Below are 22,602 nucleotides of genomic sequence, written 5' to 3'. Positions count from 1 at the left end.
TTGTCTTTGTCTAATAAAATGAAAGATTGAATTAGATTTTTAAATCCCTTTAATTTCTAAACTTCTATGATTTTAAAATGTCCTCTGCAGAGTAGAATTTAATTCTCTTGCCTTGCTTTTACCTTTTAAAGATAACTTTTAATAACAGCATTAAAAGAAGGATTTTTTTTGTGTGTATAATTTTATTTTACCTAAAACATCATGCACTGCCACATAACCTCTACCACAAAATGTTGCCTTATGGTAAAGCTCAAAAGTGTTTATTTCCACTTATAAAAAAATGGGATTAATGGGGCGCCTGGGTGGCGCAGTCGGTTAAGCGTCCGACTTCAGCCAGGTCACGATCTCGTGGTCCGTGAGTTCGAGCCCCGCATCAGGCTCTGGGCTGATGGCTCAGAGCCTGGAGCCTGTTTCTGATTCTGTGTCTCCCTCTCTCTCTGCCCCTCCCCCGTTCATGCTCTGTCTCTCTCTGCCCCAAAAATAAATAAAAACGTTGAGAAAAAAAATTTTTTTTTAAAAATAAAAAAAAATGGGATTACTTTATAAATTATGCTATCTAAGAATTATTGAGTGTTTGCTATTTGATATGCACAAGTTTTAGTTTAATAAACAAATATATGAATGTTAAGAGTAGCTATCTTTTTATTTTAGCTCTTTAGGATTGGTAAACTCTGCATTTGGTATTGTACCAGACATGCAAAGACACAACCTAATTCCTAAGAGATTAAACTAATTGAGAGAACAGTACTGTAGTTAAATATCTCAAGCATGAACTTTCTTTTAAATCACCCTTCCATGGGAAACTGTCTTTGACAGGGTAGGTAAAATCACAATCTTTATGATGCAATTAAGAAGATGAGAGTATACTTGCTTGCAGTGGAAAAAGGCTGTTCCTTGGTACATTAGGTGCTCAGTAAATGTTTTTGATTGCCTCTAAGTAGAAGTAAGTAAAAGAGGAGTGCATGGAGGAAAAAAAATAATAATAAAAGGAGCATCATCATAATTAGATAGCATTTATTAAACTCCCACAGTTAGGTGACAGGCTTGGACAAGAGTAGGGAACACAGTAAGATGTGTAAAAAGATGTAGGAGGGAGCTGAATCACACAATGGTAAGACTGACTAAGATAGGATAATCAAGAGATAAGGATCGAGAAGCAGACAGAAATATGGTCAGTTTGGCAAGAATCCATAATCTTGGTGGGGTTGGTAAAAAGAAAGCATTTACAATTGAGGAAGTGCACAGAAAAAATTTAAGGATGTGTCTATATAGCAGTATTAGATTTACAATCTAATAATTATATTAAATTGGTCAGTTTATCAGTTCATAAAACTGAGTTTTTCTGCTTTGTAAATATTTTAAATTTTTGTTAATGCGATAGTGGTCCAACTTTAGCAAGTTTTTATGCTCACTAATTATGGTATACAGTTGACAGGAGTTTTGTAGCCAAGCCTTCCTGATATACTGCACAGTACATGCGTGTTCTCAACCAATGACTAGGATTTTTTACAGCCACCTCAAATACTTCTAGTTACTCTACTCTTCATTTACTCTGATTTTTTTCTTTCCAAAAATTCCCTGCAGCTATGGGTAACTGAGGGTACTTAAGATCCAATAGCAGAGCATTAGTTTGGGGAGACCGTGGTCTTTCATAGTAGAGCCTGAGGATACCCACCCTCAGATCTGCACGTAAGGATCTTACATTTGCCTAGAAGCCATGAAAGATGATATTGAAAATCCATGGGTAGACATACAATAACCACAATCTCATATGAAGAAAATAGTTGTATACAATTAGGAAAAGTACTTATGAGGCTATAGTGGATGTTTGAGATTCCATCCTTTTTAATAGTGTGGGAAGTTAGGCACTTTTTAGCAGTGGGCCACAATGTATTAGCCTTGGTTTCTTGGCTGCCTGGGCTATTCTTGTAGTGAAAGTCAAAGAATTTCTTCCCAGAGCTATTAATAATAGGCATGAGATTTAGACTAAGTTACTTTTTTTTTTTAACGTTTTATTTATTTTTGAGACAAGGAGAGACAGAGCATGAACAGGGGAGAGTCAGACAGAGAGAGACACAGAATCTGAAACAGGCTCCAGGCTCTGAGCTGTCAGCACAGAGCCCGACGCGGGGCTCGAACTCACGGACCGAGAGATCATGACCTGAGCCGAAGTCGGCCACTTAACCGACTGAGCCACCCAGGCGCCCCAAAATGTTGATCATCTTTACTGGTTCTACCTTTAGTTAGGAGAATTTAACGTGATTATAGTTTCCAGGATTAAGTGAAATGACAGTGTGTTATATGATACCTTACAAAGTCTGAGCATACTACCAGACTACTTACTTATCTGCCTTAGCTTCTAAAAACAAAACATTCATCAACTATCCTGCTTTGTCAGATTTGGCAACTACTTACATATATTTGCTTTGTGATGATTCAAGATGATGGTTATTTGATGGTTTTTAAAAATTCATAAATATTAAATTAACCACACGTTTTGGGGGCATGATGAAAGAACAAAGAGGAATCAGCTATGGATCATGCTTTTAAGGAATTTGCTGGTTAGCAGGTACACAGACATACATAAATTATTAAAGTACAAGGCAGGTGTTTTAAAGTATATTCAATGATAAATATTTATTTACCTTATAATATGTGCCACATGTTATTTTAGATGTTAGGGATGAAATAGTGAGAAAGATAATCAAGATCTCAGCTCTTGAACTGATGGTGTAGTGGTGGACAGGCAGGCAATAAACAAACAATAAATGAACAAGACATGTCAGATAATGATTATTGTTAAGAGAGTCACTACGGAGGCAGAATTTTTTAACTATTTTTATTAGTTTATTTATTTTGAGAGACAGAGAGTGAGCAGGGGAGGGGCAGAGAGTGAGGGGGAGAGAGAGAATCCCAAGTAGGCTCCACGTTGTCAATGCAGAGCCTGACGTGGGGCTCAATCCCATGAACCGCTAGATCAGGACCTGAGCTGAGACCAAGAGCTGGATGCTTAACCGAATGAGCCACCCAGGCACCCCTGGAGGCAGAATTTATACGAATTCAACACTGAGTGGATAGGGCAGTAGACAATATCAGGGTGAAAAACAAAGAATCAATGATAACTATAAATTTGGGCTTGAGTAACTGGGAACATAGTGGTATGATCATAAAGAACAGGAAAAAATGGCAAAGGTAATTTTAGGAAGGGAAGAACATCAGGATGAAGAGTGAAAAATTCAAGGTGTAATTTGTGTGTTTGCAAATGTTCCACCTCCAAACACCTGGTGTTTGGACACAACACACCTGAGTTGGGACTGTGAAAGCAGCCTTTCATCCAGCCTACTCTGCTGCCTCTTGACATCTATATGGGACTGATTAATATGGAGCATACTGCACCTGGAACAGAGCTCGAAAGGCAAAACATTGGTTTCCCAGTCAGGGCCTTCAAGCTGACTAATCTTATGTCAAACCTACTCAATCTCCAGGAAGCATTTAGTGCCCATCCTTTTAGTGATCCTTTAATTATCACCTTAGTTGAAATTACTTCCAAGCATGGCCATCACTTCTAAGGGATTACAGATTTCTTTTGTTTAAAGGTTTGGTTATATTGACCTTTATATCCCCAAGAGAGTCATATGTAGAATTATGTAGATATGGGAGTTTAAATAATGTCTTAGTATGTAGATAAATAAAATCTAGATTTTGGGTGCAGGTAAATCATCTAGGTCAGGAGTTGGCAAACATTTTGTGTAAAGGCCACATAACCAATGGTTTAGGTTTTGGGGGCCATAATGTCACCATCCCAACTACTCAACTCCGTCAGTGTAGTATGAAAACAGCCATGGACAATATATAATTAAATGGGCATGACTATATACCAACAAAACTTTATTTACAAAAACAGGTGGTGGGACAACTGTAACTACCAGGCCCTAGTTGACTGAAAATTTCTTTTTGTTTACTTCCCCCAAACACACTTCTACCTCCCTGCTGCAAAATAATAATAAAAAATAAATAAATAAATAAAACCAAAACAAAACAAAAGAAAGAACATTTAACATTGACTGTGTTAGGCACTTAGGCTTCAAAGGTGAATGATTCAGTCCAGGACCTACCTGGCAAACTAGAAAAAAGAAAGGTAGAAAATGCTATTACTGAACGCATCAACAAAGAGCACCCATTTACATCTGGGGTGGCAGGAATGGGGTTATTCAGAGAAGGTAAGGGAATTTTCCTAGTGAAAGTGACATTTAAGAAGAGTAAGAGTTAGCTTCAGGCAAGGAAACAGGTTATAGAAAATCTCAGAATGAAACAAAACCATGGCAGATGTAGTCCAGTCTAGAAATCCATAGGGTGATACATATGGCATCCCTTGGAACTATGAGAGATCAGGAAGAAGTTAGGGGTAGCTAGTTATGTGCATATTAATATGCATATCAAAGAGTGCTTGCCTATGATATGGGGGAATCTGATCACGGAAGGAATCCTAGGAGTAGGCAGGAGAGAGAGAAAGCAGGAGAGAGAGGGGGAAGGGCAGAGACAGGAGAGACGGGGACAAGGAGAGGAAGAGAGAGAAATTGAAAAAAGACTTAGAAACCATTTAAAGATTTTAATGAAGGAAGGTATACTGGTAGACTTACAGTTTAAAAAGGGTAGCCTGGCAATATTGTGAAGCACAAATGTGAAGTGGGCAAAAGTTTGTAATAAGACAATATGTAATAACTTACTAGTAATCCGTTGTGAAACTGAGAGTTGTCTGAATCATAGCAGTGGTGATTGACATAAATGTGCATATGTGAGACATTTGGGAGAATGAATAAGACAGACTTAGTGACTGGTTGTTAAAGGGGGATGAGACAGAGAAAAGAATCTAAGGGAAGGGAAACAAAAATAATATAAAAACAGGGAGGGGGACAAAACAGAAGAGACTCATAAATATGGAGAACAAACTGAGGGTTGTGGAGCGGGGATGGGCTAAATGGGTAAGGGGCACTAAGGAATCTCCTCCTGAAATCATTGTTGCACTATATGCTAACTAATTTGGATGTAAATTTTTAAAAATAAAAAAAGAAAATTAAAAAAAAGAAAAGAATCTAGAAAGATCCAAGTTTTTAAGCTTGAGAGAAAAGGTGGTGGGATTGTGATTACAGTCAGTAGGGTGGGGAATCAGGAGGTGAATAGTTTGTAATATGAGTGGAGAGGATGATGAATTAGTTTTGATCAGTAAAATTTGAGTTTCCTATGGATTATACACTATAAATATGAAGTAAGCATGAAAAATGGAGGTTGAGAATATGGATCCACAGCTCAAGGGCAAAATATTTAGATTTGGGATTATTAGCATACAATTGACTGATAAGGTTGTGGACAATATTAGACCTACCCACAAAATGTGTACAGTGAGACAAAAAATGAGTCACAGGAACTTGGGGGATTTTATTTGTATCAGCTATTACCTATTGCATAATAAAACATCCTAAAAATTAGTGGCTGAAGACAACTTGTTATTTGTCTTGATTCTTTTTTTCTTTGGAGATATTTTTTAATTTAAATTTTAGTTAACATATCATGCAATATTGGTTTCAGGAGTAGAACTCAGTGATTCATCACTAACATGCAATATCCAGTGCTCGTCACTAGTACCTTTCTAATACCCATCACCCATCTAGCCCATCCTCCCCTGCCACCTCCCTCTGTCAACCCAGAGTTTGTTCTTATCATCAAGAGTCTCTTGCGGTTTGTTTCCGTCTCTCCTTTTTTCCACTGTCTGGATTATTTTTTATTTTTATTTTTGTTATTTTTAATTATTCATTTATTTACTTATTTATTTATTTATATGCCTTGATTCTGTGGGTGAACTGGGGGTGGTTCTTCTGCGGGTTTCACCTGGGAAGGAAAGGTCACGGTGCATAATGTTACAAAGAGGTCAAGTCAGATCAGTTCCGGAAATGGCTGCTGGGTTTGACAGTTAGGAGATCTCCAATAAGCCTAAGAAGAAATGTGTCTGTTGGGGGTGGGTGGGGCGGAAGTCACTTTATGGTGGGTTGCTATTACTGAAAAATGAAGAACTGGAGAAAGTGACTGTGGATTCCTATTTGAGTTTGTGAACAAAAGATAGGTGGTGGGAATATGTGGCCAAAATGAGGGTGGTTACAACATGACAGGATAGTCGGAAGGGCCAGAGGAAAAGGTAGAAGATTAAAAAAAAAATTAAGAAGGGATAAATTCTGAAGCAAAGTTCTAGAGGAGGTGCAGGCAGCAAAATTCAGAGCATATTTAAAACTTAAGGTTTGGGGAAGGTAAACGGATTCAGGATGCTTTTGACATGGATGAACAATTCTCTTATCAGCGATATTTTCAAGTATCTCCTTTTTTAAAACAAAATGGCATCACCGGCCCTGGTATGTTCATATTTCTACACGTTGTAAAGTTGTTATTGCCCTTTAGGTAATTTATTTGCAACTAATGTGAAGGGCTGATTATTTCAGATGAAGCTTCTATTTGGAAGCTGTGTGCTATTACCTTTTATTATAGAATATGTTCAGAAAGTGGAAATCAGGGATAAAGGGTCTCATCTTGTGTTTTCAGCTATCCTATTGGGTAATTCAAATTCTTACATGTCTCTAGTGCTATGCCAACACATTTCAGAATACGTTTAGAGAGGGAAGAGTAGGTGGCTGCCGGCAGATGCGAGCTAAAAGAGTCACGATCATCAGGAAATATCTTCCACCAAGTAGGCAAAACCAATTATGGACTTAGCTGCCCACAGGAAAACTCATGTTAAAAGTTGACAGAACCACAACTATCATTAAACTAAATATTCAGGCTAAGCAATGTTCCTTTAATGAATATGCTTTCTTGTTATAAAATATTTTTCTGAAAAGTACAAATCAGCAAGGAAACTTAAGTTATTTGCCAGGCACAGGTAACACTGGGAAATAAGCATAAGAATTTCCAATGAGATTAGATATTTGCTCAACATTTCTTCTGGTAAATACTACATGTTAAATATTTATAGTTTGATTAAATCAATTTCCGGAATCCGAACCATGAACCTGGTTTACTTAACCCCCATTGTCTCCAATACACATTCTTTACACATTCCTTTCCCTTTTGTCTGTTTATGGGAATTATGTATTATAGCTACCCTGCAATTATTTTATGTAGAGGGCTTTTCTTACTCCGCATGCTTGGCTTACTTCCTAGAAAATTAAACTAGCATTAGAACATAAACCTAGTGATTTTTTTCTGTGTGTGTGTGTGTGTGTGTGCGTGTGTGTGTGTGTTTGTGTGTATCTTTAACCTCCTGTGCCTCAGTTTCCTAATCTGTAAAATAGATTTAACAATACCACCCATATGGTAGGGTTGTTATTAAAATTAACTGAGTTAATATATATAAAGCCCTTACAACAATGCCTGACATGTACTAAGCATTCAACAAAGTGAGCTATTATCCAATGTATCCTCTCTCACACACACACCTCTCCCCAGTCACTCTACTATTTTCTAAGTACCTGTCTTTCAATTACCAAGTCCACACATAATCATGTGAAATCACTATTTGAAAGGATCTTCTTGGTGCACCTAGGTAGCTCAGTGGGTTGAACATCTGACTCTTAATCACAGCTCAGTTCTTGATCTCAGTGTTGTGATTTCAAGTCCCCTGTTGGGCTCCACACTGGGTACATACTTAAAAAAAAAAGTGTGAGGTCTACTTTACAGATGAAATCTTAAATATTTTTATTTATTTATTTTTAAGTAAACTCTACCCCCAAAATAGGGCTTGAACTCATGACCCCAAGATCAACAGTTGCAAGCTCCACCAACTGAGCCAGCCAAGCACCCCTATGGACAAGATCTAAATCAACATATTGCTCAAATTAAATCTCTTGAACCTCTTTTATTTACTCGGACTTTCTACAAAGAGTTATAGAAGTGGAGAATATATTGAAAACATTGAGGTCAATTACTGTTTTTATTATTATTTATTAAATAGGACTTAAGTTTTGTTATTTTTTTTTAGGTTTTGGAATTCCATAGCATATTCGTTCAGAGTGTATCTCATGATTTTCAATATTGTTTAAGATGATCTTGAATTTTCAAAATATCTCTTTGTAAGCATATCTTTGCTGCTTCTGAGCTATATGACAAATTCCTGAACATAAGGATCATCTTATCTTGCATTTTATCCTCCCCATTTATTCACATTAGCGAAAACTACTGTTTCATTGACAAATGCAAGTTATAAAAACTCATACACCATAATTCAGAATGGACAGCTTATTTGGAGGATAGCTAACTTGGTATGGATTCAGTTAATTTATATAGAACTTTTTTTATTTTTAATACCTTTTTTTCTTTTGAGAGAGATTTTGTACTCAGGAGCCTGTGCAAGAAGGGATGCAGGGGACAGGAAGAAGGAGAGAGGGAGAAGGAGAAGGAGAGGGAGAGGGAGGGGGAGATGAAGAGGGAGGGGGAGAGGGAGAGGGGGAGAAGAGGAGGGGGAGGGGGAGAGGGGGAGAGGGGGAGGAAATCTTAAACAGGTTCCACACCCAGCATGGAGCCATCACCTGAGCCAAAAGTCACCCAAGCATCCCTTTTTAAAAATACATTTAAGCCTTTATCTTTACCCAATTTTGTTTCTAGATTTCTGTTTGTGTTTGAGTCATTCCTTTACTCTTATTACAAAGCTGCCCAATCATATACAAAATAAAAATTTTCTATAACATAATAATGATAAAACTAAGTAACTTATTAGCTAAACTAGTTATAGTTGTACTGTGATAATTTTGATTATCGGGAAAAGATGCTATTAAATTTGAAAGTATGATATTTTATTTTGAAAATAGCCTGTGACTTATAATTTAAACATTCAGCAACCAAATTGATTATTTATGGCATCCTCAGCATTTTAAATTTTATCATTGGTATGGAGTTAAGCTTGTAAACTCAAATATTAGTTTATAACCTTTGGTATGGAACTTAATTTGGTAAACTTGCTTTTTATCATCATCCATTTTTATTCTTTAATGAATTATATGCTTTAATTCAAAGAAATGTGAATTCCTACAAGGTATTATCAGACTTGAGCCTGAGATAAATATACTGAAATCAAATTTCTTTTCTTATTATTGTTTTGTGGCTCTCTTTTCTATTCATCATTTCTGAAACTTTCATTGTTGGGTTATTCTATCTCTATGTGTTATTTACTGATGTGTTTTTAATATGAGTGCCACATACAGTGAGCTACATGTTGAAGAGTTAAAAGGACGGGACTTCATACCCTGTGAGAGTTATAATTTATTTGGGTACGGTGTTTTGCAAAAGAACTGCCTAAGAATGGTTTTTATAACTTCATACTCATCCATCGTACCTATAAAAAAAATCTATTATGAGGCATTAAAATCTTCTTTCTCCTGGATCAGAATCTCCTTGCAGGAACTTTTTTTTTTCTTTCTGTATTGCTATTTGTATTTCATTTATCAGAATAGAGGACACAAAAATGAATGACATATGTATTCATACTGTATCAGTTCCAGTTGTGTTCCTTGATATGGCATGGAACTGCACAGTGATATCATAATAAAATTAACTCCTCTATCTTCTGAGGATTAGAAATGTGTTTTGAGGTTTAAGAGATAATTTGAAGGGAATATTCATAATGTTTGCTATGTATTCAGCAATCGGCACAAATGACCAGATATCTATCTATGTATCTATTTATTTATTTCTTTGTTTATTTTGATTTTTAAAAAATGTTTATTTTTGAGAGAGAGAGTGCACATGTTCACTAACTGAGCCACCCAGGTGCCCCAAGTCCTAATTAGTTTTAGATGTCAAATTTCTTTTTTATTTTTTTATTTTTTTATTTTTGGGACAGAGAGAGACAGAGCATGAACGGGGGAGGGGCAGAGAGAGAGAGGGAGACACAGAATAGGAAACAGGCTCCAGGCTCTGAGCCATCAGCCCAGAGCCCGACGCGGGGCTCGAACTCAGGGACCGCGAGATCGTGACCTGGCTGAAGTCGGACGCTTAACCGACTGCGCCACCCAGGCGCCCCTAGATGTCAAATTTCAATTAAAGTTTAATGTCTACTATGTACTAGGAATAAATGTTACTCTTTGATTTATTCTCCTGTGCCTCAACTTCAGTGCCCTTTTCCTCTGGATAGCTGAATAAAGATGGCCAAAGTTTGGGGCACCTGGGTGGCTGAGTTTAAGTGTCTGACTCTAGGTTTCAGTTCAGGTCATGATCTCACAGTTGGTTAGCTGGAGCCCTGCATCGGGCTTTGCGCTGATAGCACAGTGTCTCCTTGGGACTATTTCTCTTCATGTTTCTCTGCTCCTCCCCATCTCTCTCTCTCTCTCTCTCTCTCTCTCTCAAAATAAATAAACTTAAAAAAAATGGCCAAAGTTTATCCATTTATCTTCATTTTTCTCTGCTTTCATACTGAATTTTTTGTCAGTAAATATATATTTTCTGAGATCTTCAAGTTGGCATTGTAGTATCTTAGTAAATTCTTTATCTTAAAACTTCCTGATTTAGACAATTCATTTTCTGATGCTTTGTGCATAATTACTCAATAAAATTATTGAATAAATACTTGAGTGTGTGAATATTGCATTTGTAATTACAAGCCAACTCATCTTAATTCTGTATAATTGTTTTTGTGATGTTAATATTAATTATCAATGGAGAAATATTTTTAATTTCCGGTTTGACAGTAGAGTGAATTCAGAATTCCAGTATTTAATTTTAATTATTATTTCAGCGTGAATATGGAAAAGTACCTGTAAGTGAAGTTAATACATGCTGTTGAAGAATTTTACTTAGCATAGAAATCTTAATTTTTTGGTGATATCCCAAAAAAGGCACACACTGAATAATGAAATTCTTGCAGAATAATATATATATTTTAGTGTAGTGCAACTCATTAGCACAATTTTAATCAAAATCAGAGAGTTATAAAATGAGAAAAAGATTAAAAGCATTCTTGGATCATCTGTGAGCTACAGATTATATTAATGATGTTTTTAAGTGTTTCTTATTAGCCAAACAGTTAGTTATATTGGAAGTACACATGCAAAAAAAAAAAAAATTGACAACTGGAACCAGGTGGAAAAATATTGTTAGACAGGTTGGAAAGTATTTGTAAAATAATATTATTAACTACTATAGCAAGGTCAGTAAGATTGCTGAATAAGCATACTAAAAACACTATGCCCCTCTCTGCATTAAATAATAACAGTAATTTTGTTATTAGTTTAATAACCTGTATTTACCCAGTACTTTTTTCACAATTCTCTAAGCTCTTTTACTCATTCTCTTATTTGATATTTGTAGCAACATTGTGAAAAATGTGAGTCAGATATTACAGTATTATAGTGAAGGGTACAGAAGATTAGAAAAAAAATGATTTCTCGGAATTCACAATGACTTAGTGATAGCTAAGATGAAATCATAAATTGAAAATTTCAGGTCCATTTGTTCCCACTACACTTTTTTGCACATCTTCACAAATAAATGTTATTAATGTTTCAGAGGGAAAAAATTTGAAGCATGTGATAAAATGCTGTAAATGTTATTTTCTTCTGTATAAATAACTAATTTTCTAACTAGTTTAAAATAAATTAACCAGAGGTGTGGTAAGTGAGAAAACAAAATATTTTCATGAGAATCTTGGGGTATATGCAATATTATCATATTTAATAAAGTATTAAAATACGTAATTAAAAACAGTATGCGAGTAAGAAATGTCATGTATACTACATAGTTATAGACATAGTGTAATATATATTTAGAATATGTAGTAAAATCTGTTGAATATTTCAATTTAGTTTTAATTCAGTTTCCAGTGAGTACAACATAGTAAAAGATGCTTGTATGAAGCAGTTCTGTATTGATGGGAGTCACAGACCTTAGATATTTATATATTAATAGCATTTGCCTCTATTTCTCATTAATCATTCTTGAAATAGACTAATGAGTTCAAGTCAAAAGACAATATAATCTTATTCAATTTTTCAAATATATTTCATTGTACAATTCCTTAATTTTTATTGATCTTTCTGTTTTTAATTAGAAGCAAAATTTGAGGTTCACTACTTTATGTAAGGCATTTAATTTTTTTTTTATTCATTGGTTTTGCTTCCTTAAAGTGGATACCATAACATAAATAACCTTGATACATGTGAAAATATGATAACTGATTTACATCTTCCTGGTCATATTATTTATTCAGGAAATTTCATTGAAAATAAGATATGAGGAATGTTTAGTACCATACTTTGAAGTTTATTTATATATTTTTCAGTAATCTCTACATCCAACATGGGGTTCGAACTCATGACCCCAAGATCAAGAGTCAAGAGTCACATGCTCTTCTGACTGGGCCAGGCAGATGCCCCACTGAGTACTGTACTTTGAAGCCATGATCTGACTAAATTCTGGTTTATAGAATTTCATATCTTCTTACAGTTTGTATGAGTGAACATTTATCAAAATAACAGAGAATTTAGATTGGTGTCAATTAAATGTGAGCATAGTAGTTATTTTATTCTTATACATGTACAATTTTTGAGTAAATGTTTTTACTTTACAACGTAATCTAAAAGTTATAAATTTTAAATCCTATAACCCAAGCAAACCCCAGTTTATAACCATTTGAACTACATGAATAATATACGCTTGCAGTTATGGTATTTTTATATAACCTCTTATCTGGATGTCTACCTGTTGGTTACTCCCTCCTAGACTATCTAGAGAGAATCATTCCTGCAGCCTCCATCCATGTTAACCTTACCATCTGCCATTAATCCCTTTGTCACTACTCCTTTCATATTATACACTTAGATACATAAGACTCTCTCAATACTTGCTTTTATCCTAGAAAGTCAATGAAATAATTACAGATTTGAAGGAAGGCAAATTTATATTTATAAATGTATATTTATAATAAAGCCAGGAGTTTGATTATACTAGGTGGAAAATTAATTCTATATGAAAAATGCATTGAGCTTTAAGCAATGAATTTAAAAATAATTTTAAGAATGTAAGCAGTTCATAAATAAGGAAATATTTGTGAGTAGGTATTCATAATGGCTATTTTAATTTATTTTCAGGGATTAGTCATAAGTTAATATCAAAAGCCAGAGTTGGAAAGAACACTTCTACCTTCTAGTTTTGTGAGTTTTGGCAAGTAACTTAACTTCTCTTTGTCTCAGTTCCCTCATCTGTAGGATTGGGATGATATTACTGTCTACAGTACACATGAGCTCTTAAAAATCAAGGGTGCTGCAAGTCAAGAAATGCCTAAAATAAAAGTAACTTTGTTGGTTTAAAAATACCAAATATTAACAAACACATTTCCAATATACAGGAAAAAAAATAATTTGTGCTCTTAAGTAATTTTGAGTGAGCAAGGGCAACGTATAGAGAGCTGAGAAGAAAAAGAAAAAAAATATTGTTAATCAGATTGACAATGTGTCTATTTATAAGTGAAACTAAAGCACTGCGATAAAAATAGAAAATAGAAATGAATTATTGAAATAAGGCATTTATAAATTAAAGCTCTATTACCTTTCACTTTTTGTGTGGTTATCGTATGTTCTCTGTAAAGTTTCAGGTCCAGTAAAATTTTTATCCCTTATTTCCCCAATAAACATATACAAAAGCAATACAGGGGCACCCGGGTGGCTCAGTCAGTTGAGAGTCCGACTTCAGCTCAGGTCATGATCTAGTGGTTTGTGGGTTCGAGCCCTGCGTCGGGCTCTCTGTTTACAGCTCAGAGCCTGGAGCCTGCTTTGGATTCTGTGTCTCCGCCTCTCTCTGCCCCTCCCATGCTCATGTTCATGCTCTGTCTCTCAGTAATAAATACATGTTAATTTTTTTTTTTTTAAAAACGAAACAAAGTAAAACCAAATAAACAACACTCTTAGGCATGCTACTTGTGTATTTCTTTTGCATTAAAATTGGAGATTATGTCTCAACTACTAGATTTGAATCACTAGGTGAGAACTGTTTGTGACATTATATTGCTAACAAACCAGTTTTTCTAGTCTAAGTTTGTATTTTTAACCTTTTGTTGCATATGTATTTGCAGATGTCATTACTTATACTAGATGGTGAAATCACAAAAGTTGGGAAGGGAATATTTTAAGAGTTCTAGTCCTAGTATTAAATTCTTTATATCACATGACTATGTCTGTTGAGTGTGTGATCAAATGAAAACAATTATTTCTACAAGGTAGTGATTATTTAAGACTCCTAAATTGGTGTAATTTTGATTAATATCTATTTTATAAATATTTTGGCAAATTACATTGGCCTGATGCTGGGTGCCATCAGGCTAGCATTTAGAAACCACTGATGAAATAATAATCTTAAAACTACAACTGACAAGTATTCCCTTCCCAACCCTAGCATTGTTTCCTGCAATAAGCCAGGAATACTGCCTTTGAAATTATACATGTCTTTTTGTCATCTGCATTTCCATGATTGTGTTAAGCACAGAGGAGGTGTCAGCTAATATTTGTTAAATAAATGGATAGAAATTCAATTGGAGCTGTACTATAAAATAAATACAGTACTTTTAAATACTTTAAGCCTGCTAAAAAGTAGAATTTAAACATGATGAATCTTCTACTAGGATTGGAAGGTTTATTACTGAAATTCACTGGTCATTACTTTTAAACGTGTTCAATCAAGAGGCAGAATTTTTAATATTATCAAGTTTGAATAATGGTTGTAAAAATTCCTCAAAATATTTAGAGATAACTGGCTCTAAATATTTAGAGATAACTATCTGGGTGGCCCAATTGGTTAAGTGTCTGACTCTTAATCTCAGCTCAGGTCATGAGCTCATGGTCATAAGAGTGAGCCCCACATTGGGCTCTGGGCTGACAGCACAGAGCCTGCTTGAGATTCTCTCTCTTCCTCTCTCTCTGCCCCTACCCTGCTTGCTCTCTCTCTCAAATAAAGAAATAAATATTAAACGACAAAAAAGCAAGGTTTGGAACCAGTCAGAATGTGAGGTTATCACAAAGGCACTAATTTTCTCATATGTGGAAATAATGCGGAATTAATAATATGGAATTAATAATGTGGAAATAATGTGATCTTTTTTGATTGTGCAAAATGACCATAAGGGTTACGTTATCCACATGAGCTGAAAATTAGCAGATATCTAGGGGAGGCCACAATAGAGAAACATTCCATCCTTCCAAAAGAAAAAAAAGATCCCAACTGGAGTAGATGTGGATGTGGAGTAGATGTGGATGTGGAGTAGATGTGGATGTGGATGTATTGGGGAATTGTCATGTACATCATCATTCTTATCCTTGGTAGGATACCAAAGGATTTCCTGACCTCTGCTTCCCAGTCTTCTTCACAGCTGTAGTGTAGGGCTGAAGAGTTTATATGTCATGTATCATCCTTTCTTAGAGACCCAGAACTTATGTTTCCCATCCAAAAACTGGAACAGGACATGGGGACTATTCAAAGACAGCAGTAAGGACTTATATATATGAGTTTTGTCAGCCAACAGAGATGCCCAGACTTGTCAGAAATCCTCTAGTACTGCATCAGAGTAGGGACATGCTTAATAAGGAAAAAGTGCAGAAGGTAACATAGTCTTACACACTTTTCTCCATAGCTGGCCATTGGGAAAAGCCCTCCCTTGATCAACTGAGTGTTCTAACGGCAAATTAGAGTTCCATTGTTCCATTCCATTCTGGAAAATTTATATAATAAAGTTCTTTAAAAAATAGTTTATTTTATGATTTTTTTTTTCCAATTTAATCCACATATCTAAATCACCAAACGAGACGTGCCTGGCTGGCTTTGTCAGTAGAGCATGTGACTCTTTATCTTAGGGTTGTAAATTTGATCCCCATGTTGGGTGTAGAGATTACTTAAAAAAAATCTTAGAAAGAAAACCATCAAACCAATAAACTTGTTTTTATAATATCAAGGTTAGACCTATACTCTAGAGCTTGTTTTCTTGCTTGGGTTTAAATTCTCAATGCACCACTAACTGACTAAATAAGTCATTAAAAACCCCTGTGCTTCAGTTTCTTTATCTGTAAAATGGTGACAATATTATTACCTACCTACAGATTTGTAAGGATTAAATAACTCGATAAATGCAAAGAGTTTAGAACAGTTTTATTTATTAAATGTTTTCTGACTGATGGTTATAATTAGTGCTACTTATTGTTAGTAAGATTGTTTTTATTTTTTTTTTAACGTTTATTTATTTTTGGGACAGAGAGAGACAGAGCATGAACGGGGGAGGGGCAGAGAGAGAGGGAGACACAGAATCGGAAACAGGCTCCAGGCTCTGAGCCATCAGCCCAGAGCCCGACGCGGGGCTCGAACTCAGGGACCGCGAGATCCTGACCTGGCTGAAGTCGGTCGCTTAACCGACTGCGCCACCCAGGCGCCCCTGTAAGATTGTTTTTAGAGTTTAACCACGAACACTAAAAAATAAAATAAAGATGCCCTACGGTCTTAGTTTTAATGTAATAGCTATTGACGTCATCTGACGAGGTAGATAATTACAATTACTCAATTTTGTTATTTTTACCATTACTTACAAAAAATACATATTGAAATAGTTATAATTTAACATACAGTAAGTGCATGGAGTGTGCCTTATTTCTTTTCAAATCATGCATTTTACTAAGTGAACTTCTAGCTTCATAAAGTAAAAAAAAAAAAGTTTGTTAATTTTGGGTATTGTATATACACGATCAAAACAGATGAGGGTAATGATTAATGTAGAGGTAATTTGTGCTGTAGACCCATGACCCAGATAGTAGTTAGTATCAAGTTACTTTGAATAATTATTTGTTTTTGCTTAGAATGCATTTGTGTGCTGTTTTTATACTAATTGAAATATGAAAGCAATTCTGTTATCCTAAATTCTACCTACTTTTTGACTGCTTCAAATTATTAAATGAGTTGTAGATATTATCAAATATCACATTATTCAATGCTGGGTCATTAAATGTGAAATATTTTATAAGAGAACAATCATAGCCCAGTATGATTTTTTGAATATTTGTTTATATAATTTGGATACAGTTGGATATTTAAATTGTACTGGGGACTCTTTGTCATTTGGTGTCAGTGATTTGTTCCTTCATCTTATGACCTCAGGAGAGTCAATAAAGATAATAATGTAGGATTAGTTACTATTGGTATTAAAACATAAATAGTGTAAATTCTAAATGTTAAAAGATTCTAGAAGTCAGGGAAAATTTCTTCCATACATGCCTCATGAGTCATATGCTTTGAGGGTGCTACATAAAGTAACATAACTCACAACAAGCCAATTCTATTCAAAAATCTTGTCTCCATAAATCATATTGGATGGTAACTCACTTTATATCATCTTTTCTTAACGTTCTTTTAAATAGATATAATGAAAGACACGGTCAATTTGATTTACATTCATGATGCAAATATCATCGCAGAAATTCTCTACTAGGTGTAGCCTACAAACCATGGAACTTTCTTGCTTCTTCTACTGTGTGTGTGTGGTTTTTTTTTTTCTTCAGAAAACTGATTTTTCCCCATCCCTCTTTGCTACAGAGGAAATTATTAGCAAGTCTTTACTTGTATGTATGTCCCAACTCTGACCACATCCTAATACCTCTGAAGCTAAAACCCTCGTCCAGGCAATTCTTCTCTTTCTTATATGTCAGCACTAGGCTTTCAACTAAGTCTTCCTGCCTCTGCTTTTGCTCCTTTTTTTCTTTACAGTCCATTCCAAAAACAATCCAGATATACTTAAAGCATAAATTTGATCATATCCCTCCTACACTTAAAATTTTCCCATGGCTTCTCACTAAAACTGGAACAAAACCCAAATTCCTCATAATGGGTATGCCTTTCTGCTAGATCCCATCACCTATCACTTGACCTTTCCTTCCCTCCAGCAACAACCCCTGACTCTACTACCCTCAGCCTCCAACTACCTTCCTGTTCTTTCTGTCCCTAGAATGTACCTTGTGACATTTGCACTTCTGTTCACTCTAGAATTCTTCCCTTAGGTCTCTGATTGCCTTCTCAAAATGTATGCCTCTGTTCGAGTGTCATCTTCTTAGAGAAGTATCTCCCAAATACTCTGGATAAAATTGACTTCTCTTTCTTCCAAATGATTCCCTATATCTTCATCCTGTTGGATTTTCTTTCTAGTATTTACCACTACCTGTTATTATACAGATCACACATTTATACCCGTTCTCACCTTTGTGTACTGCTTTAGTATTTTCAGACCTGTCTGGCACACGGTTGGCATATAATAAGCATTTGTTGAATGAAAAAATGACTGTTTTCAATAATGGGCTTTTTAAAAAATGTTTATTTATTTTTGAGAGAGAGAGAGAGAGAGTAGGGGAAGGGAAGAAAGAGAGGGAGAGAGTAGGCTCTGCATTGTCAGAGCAGACCGCAACGTGGGGCTCAAACCCATGAGCTGCGGGATCATGACCTGAGTCGATATCAAAAGTCAGATGCTTAACTGAATGAGCCACCCACGTGCTTCAATAATGGACTGTTTTTAACTCTGTGATTCTCAGCATCATCCCACCATTCCTTCCTATGCTATGTTTCCATGGTCTTTAGTCCCAAGGCTCCAACAAAACTTATCTTATTTTATCTTCCCTTATTCATTTATACTTTGATTATCGTTTTAACTCTAGAAGTTCTAATTGTAGTTATATCACCTCTGATTCTATAGATAAAATGGCCTCAGTTGTCTTTGATGACAACTGCTCTTTTCAGAGCCCACTAAGAAATAAAAGGAAGTTACGATATTTTCCTTGATTTTTTTTCTTGCAGTAAAACTTCTGATTCTTATGTAGTCTCAGCCTCAAATGCATCTCTCATTAAGGATAAAATCTAGAAAGGGTATTAAAGTTAAACCATCTTTCTGAGTTTACACAGGTGATGACAGAAATATAATGTACTTTGTTTTTCTTTCAGATCTCCCACTAAAGACATGGATTCAGAAGAGAAGGAAATTGTGGTTTGGGTTTGTCAAGAAGAGAAGATTGTCTGTGGGCTAACTAAACGCACCACCTCTGCTGATGTCATCCAGGCTTTGCTTGAGGAACATGAGACTACATTTGGAGAGAAACGATTTCTGCTGGGGAAGCCCAGTGATTACTGCATCATAGAAAAGTGGAGAGGCTCAGAACGGGCTCTTCCTCCACTCACTAGAATCCTGAAGCTTTGGAAAGCTTGGGGAGAGGAGCAGCCCAATATGCAATTTGTTTTGGTTAAAGCAGATGCTTTCCTTCCAGTTCCACTGTGGCGAACAGCAGAAGCCAAATTAGTGCAAAACACAGAAAAAGTGTGGGAACTCAGTCCAGCAAATTACATGAAGACATTACCACCAGATAAACAAAAGAGAATAGTCAGAAAAACTTTCCGGAAACTGGCTAAAATTAAGCAGGACACTGTGTCCCATGAGCGAGATAGTATGGAGACATTAGTTCATCTGATTATTTCCCAGGACCATACTATTCATCAGCAAGTCAAGAGAATGAAAGAGCTGGATCTGGAAATTGAAAAGTGTGAAGCGAAGTTCCATCTCGATAGGGTAGAAAATGATGGAGAAAATTATGTCCAGGATGCATATTTAATGCCCAGTTTCAGTGAAGTCAAGCAAAAACTGGACTTGCATTCGAATGAAAACCAGATTCCAGACGACCTGACCGAAAGTGATGGAATTGTACACCTGGAGGAGCAATTAGCATATTACAGAATGCTCATTGATAAGCTTTCCGCTGAAATAGAGAAAGAGGTAAAAAGTGTTTGCACAGAGATAAATGAAGATGCAGAAGGGGCAGCTGCTAGTGAACTTGAAAGCTCTAATTTAGAAAATGTTAAGTGTGATTTGGAGAAAAGCATGAAAGCCGGTTTGAAAATCCACTCTCACTTGAGTGGCATCCAGAAGGAGATTAAATACACTGACTCATTGCTTCAGATGAAAGCAAAAGAATATGAATTCCTGGCCAAGGAGTTCAGTTCACTTCATCTTAACAACAAAGATGGATGCCAACTGAAGGAAAACAGAGGGAAGGAATCTGAGGTCCCCAACAGCGGGGGGGATGGTCCTTCCCTTACTCCGAGAGCACTTAACTTGTATACAAATGACACAGACTCAGACACTGGTATCAGCTCTAACCATAGTCAGGACTCAGAAACAGCTGTAGGAGACGTGCTGCTTCTGTCAACGTAATTTGAATGGCTTCTTTCTGAGCTACTGCAACGTTGTTCACGGTTGTTTAATAGGAAACCTTATTTTAAACATCACGTTCCGAAAAATGATGTAATTCATGTTAAGTATTCGGAGGTTAATAAAAGCTAGAGAAATTTGTAAGTTTATTTTTGACTTAAGATTTCCAAAGTGACCTCATGATTACAAGTTTAGACGATGAGTTGTTTATTAGGAATGCAACACAAATAGCTTGCAGGTGTATAACAGAAATGATTTGATGGGAATTATAATATCTTATAGCTTCTGCAGGAAATGATTTATACAAACAAAACTAATTCTTAATAGTGCAGTCAGTATATTGAAACTGTACACATGAACAAATTAAAATGTGCTGTACTATATTTTTTCAAAGCGCTATCATCAGAATTTTTAAATCTGTAAACTACATGAAAGCTATTGTATAGTAAGTGTATTAATTCAAGTCTTGGTTTTTCTCATTGATGCTTAGAATGTACATCATCTCTGTTCACTTTCTGAACCTCTCTACTTGTTTAGACCTAGACGACAGGAGGTGGGAAGGGCTGCCTTTGGGACATGTGCAAATTCTGGCAGTGGATGGATGGATTGGATGAGAGAGGGCCAAGTGCTGCATTACAATAGCAGTTTTTCTAAAGAAGCCTAAAATTAATAAAATTGAAATATGCACGGCCTTTCTCTGACAAAGCAAATCTGATCAAACAAATAACCTCTGCAGGTTTGTTTTGTGAGTGAGGTATGATGTGGGTTACTGAGAAAATCACAGGACCACAGTTCTGTTTCTTTATGCCCTGTCTGCAAAAGTCAAAGAGAGGCAACTTGGGGTCCTTTGTGTGGGTAAAATAGAGGTCTATATGCCATAAGTATTAGCATTTTGTCTCTGAACCTACAGAGAGGAGCTCACATGGACAATAGTCTTTTATTCTAGTACACTAGAATTCAGATTATGTTTGTAGAACTTCATCTAAGGTGCAAACAAACAAAAAAAGTACTAGTTCTAACCCCACTCCTCCCTCAAGGTTGCTGGTAAATGTCCAACAAATTGAATGGCTTGTTTAGATCCTTCCTTCAGGGACACTCATTACAGTACGAGACTAGGTTTGGTTTCACCTGGTTTTTAGGTGGGAAGATTTTTTTTTTTCTCTCTCTCTCTCCCTTCTTTGCTTCTTGCTAGTAAACACATGATGTAATCATATTGAAACAATTAGTTTACTGTTTTATTGTACTGTTAAATAAATACTATTGCAGTTTATTTTTTCTTTACCTGACACTTTTCCTATATGTCAGTGCACATGTAAGTAAGAACATTATCTTACTTAGTTTGAATATATGGATATTGGTGAAGATCCAGTATTTCTTATTTCTTCCCTTTTATTCCCAAGCTTACTGTAGTGCATGTTTAACTCAGTTTCTTAGCCTCCTTTTTTATTACTCCATCCTCCAGGCTTTTCACCAATCTTTGGGAAGATACATAGAATATTTTAGTATTTCACTTTTGGGGAGCATCTGTGTTATCATTTCTTGCACCAAGATAATGCTAAAGGCCTTAGTTGAAGTTGGCGGGTAAAGAAAGTACGAGTTTCCATTCCAGGGAAAATATAGTGATAATAGAGTAAGTAATAAGGCTAATACGGGTTTAATAGGGGAAAAAAAAACAGGTCATTGAATAGTCATCTGAGAAAGAGAAATTTCCAAAAATCCCATTAAATCATTCAGCAATGAGGCAAATTACTGATATATTCATTGTTCACTACTGGGGATTAAATTCAGAAGATCATCATCAATGATAAACCAATTGGAATGTTGTTCTCCAAAAGTGAAAGCCACTTCTTTGGGTTACTGTTCACTGAGAAAATAATAAAAAGAACATTACTTATCTGCTATATAATATAATTAATTGTCTGAATTCAAAAGAAGTTCTGATAAGAAATAGTATTAGACTAGATTTTAGAATCTTTGAATTCTGCTTTTATATATAGTTAAGCACAGTGATACATTCTAAGAATTACACTTCTGTATTTCTACAATAATTTATGTTAAAAAACTCTTGTCAGAAAGCAGAAGCATTGACTTAAATTCACTTTAGAATTTCTAGTTGTTCTTTTGTTATACAAATGTGTCCGTGCTTCTGATTCACCATGGTGCACCTCTAATTTAGAATAATAATACAAATAAATATACTAAACTATAATGCCCTCATCTCTGGAGACGGAACTATTCTTTATAAATTGAGAATCTGAATTATAAGTACAGAACTTGATAGAAACGTTAATGTTTTAATCATGTAGAGAATCTTTAAAACAAAGTGTTTATAAATTATTGAGTAACCTGACAGGTTA

The 22,602-nt window shown here is 35.5% G+C and overlaps 1 protein-coding gene across 1 annotated transcript in view; it reads left to right on the top strand.

Moving 5' to 3' along the window:
• RASSF9 (Ras association domain family member 9) overlaps window positions 1–22,246 on the top strand; it is a 30,649-nt gene extending 8,403 nt beyond the window's left edge. The window contains exon 2 of the mRNA XM_047864841.1: window positions 18,988–22,246. Coding sequence (XP_047720797.1) covers window positions 18,988–20,248 — 1,261 coding nt within the window. The 3' untranslated portion in view covers window positions 20,249–22,246. The remainder of the gene's footprint in view (window positions 1–18,987) is intronic.
• Window positions 22,247–22,602: the final 356 nt, after the last annotated feature.

This window comes from Prionailurus viverrinus, chromosome B4 (genome assembly GCF_022837055.1).
Source record: "Prionailurus viverrinus isolate Anna chromosome B4, UM_Priviv_1.0, whole genome shotgun sequence".
NCBI lineage: Eukaryota > Metazoa > Chordata > Mammalia > Carnivora > Felidae > Prionailurus > Prionailurus viverrinus.
The sequence above is the reverse complement of the archived record's forward strand: the minus strand, read 5'-3'. Positions and strand labels throughout refer to the sequence as shown.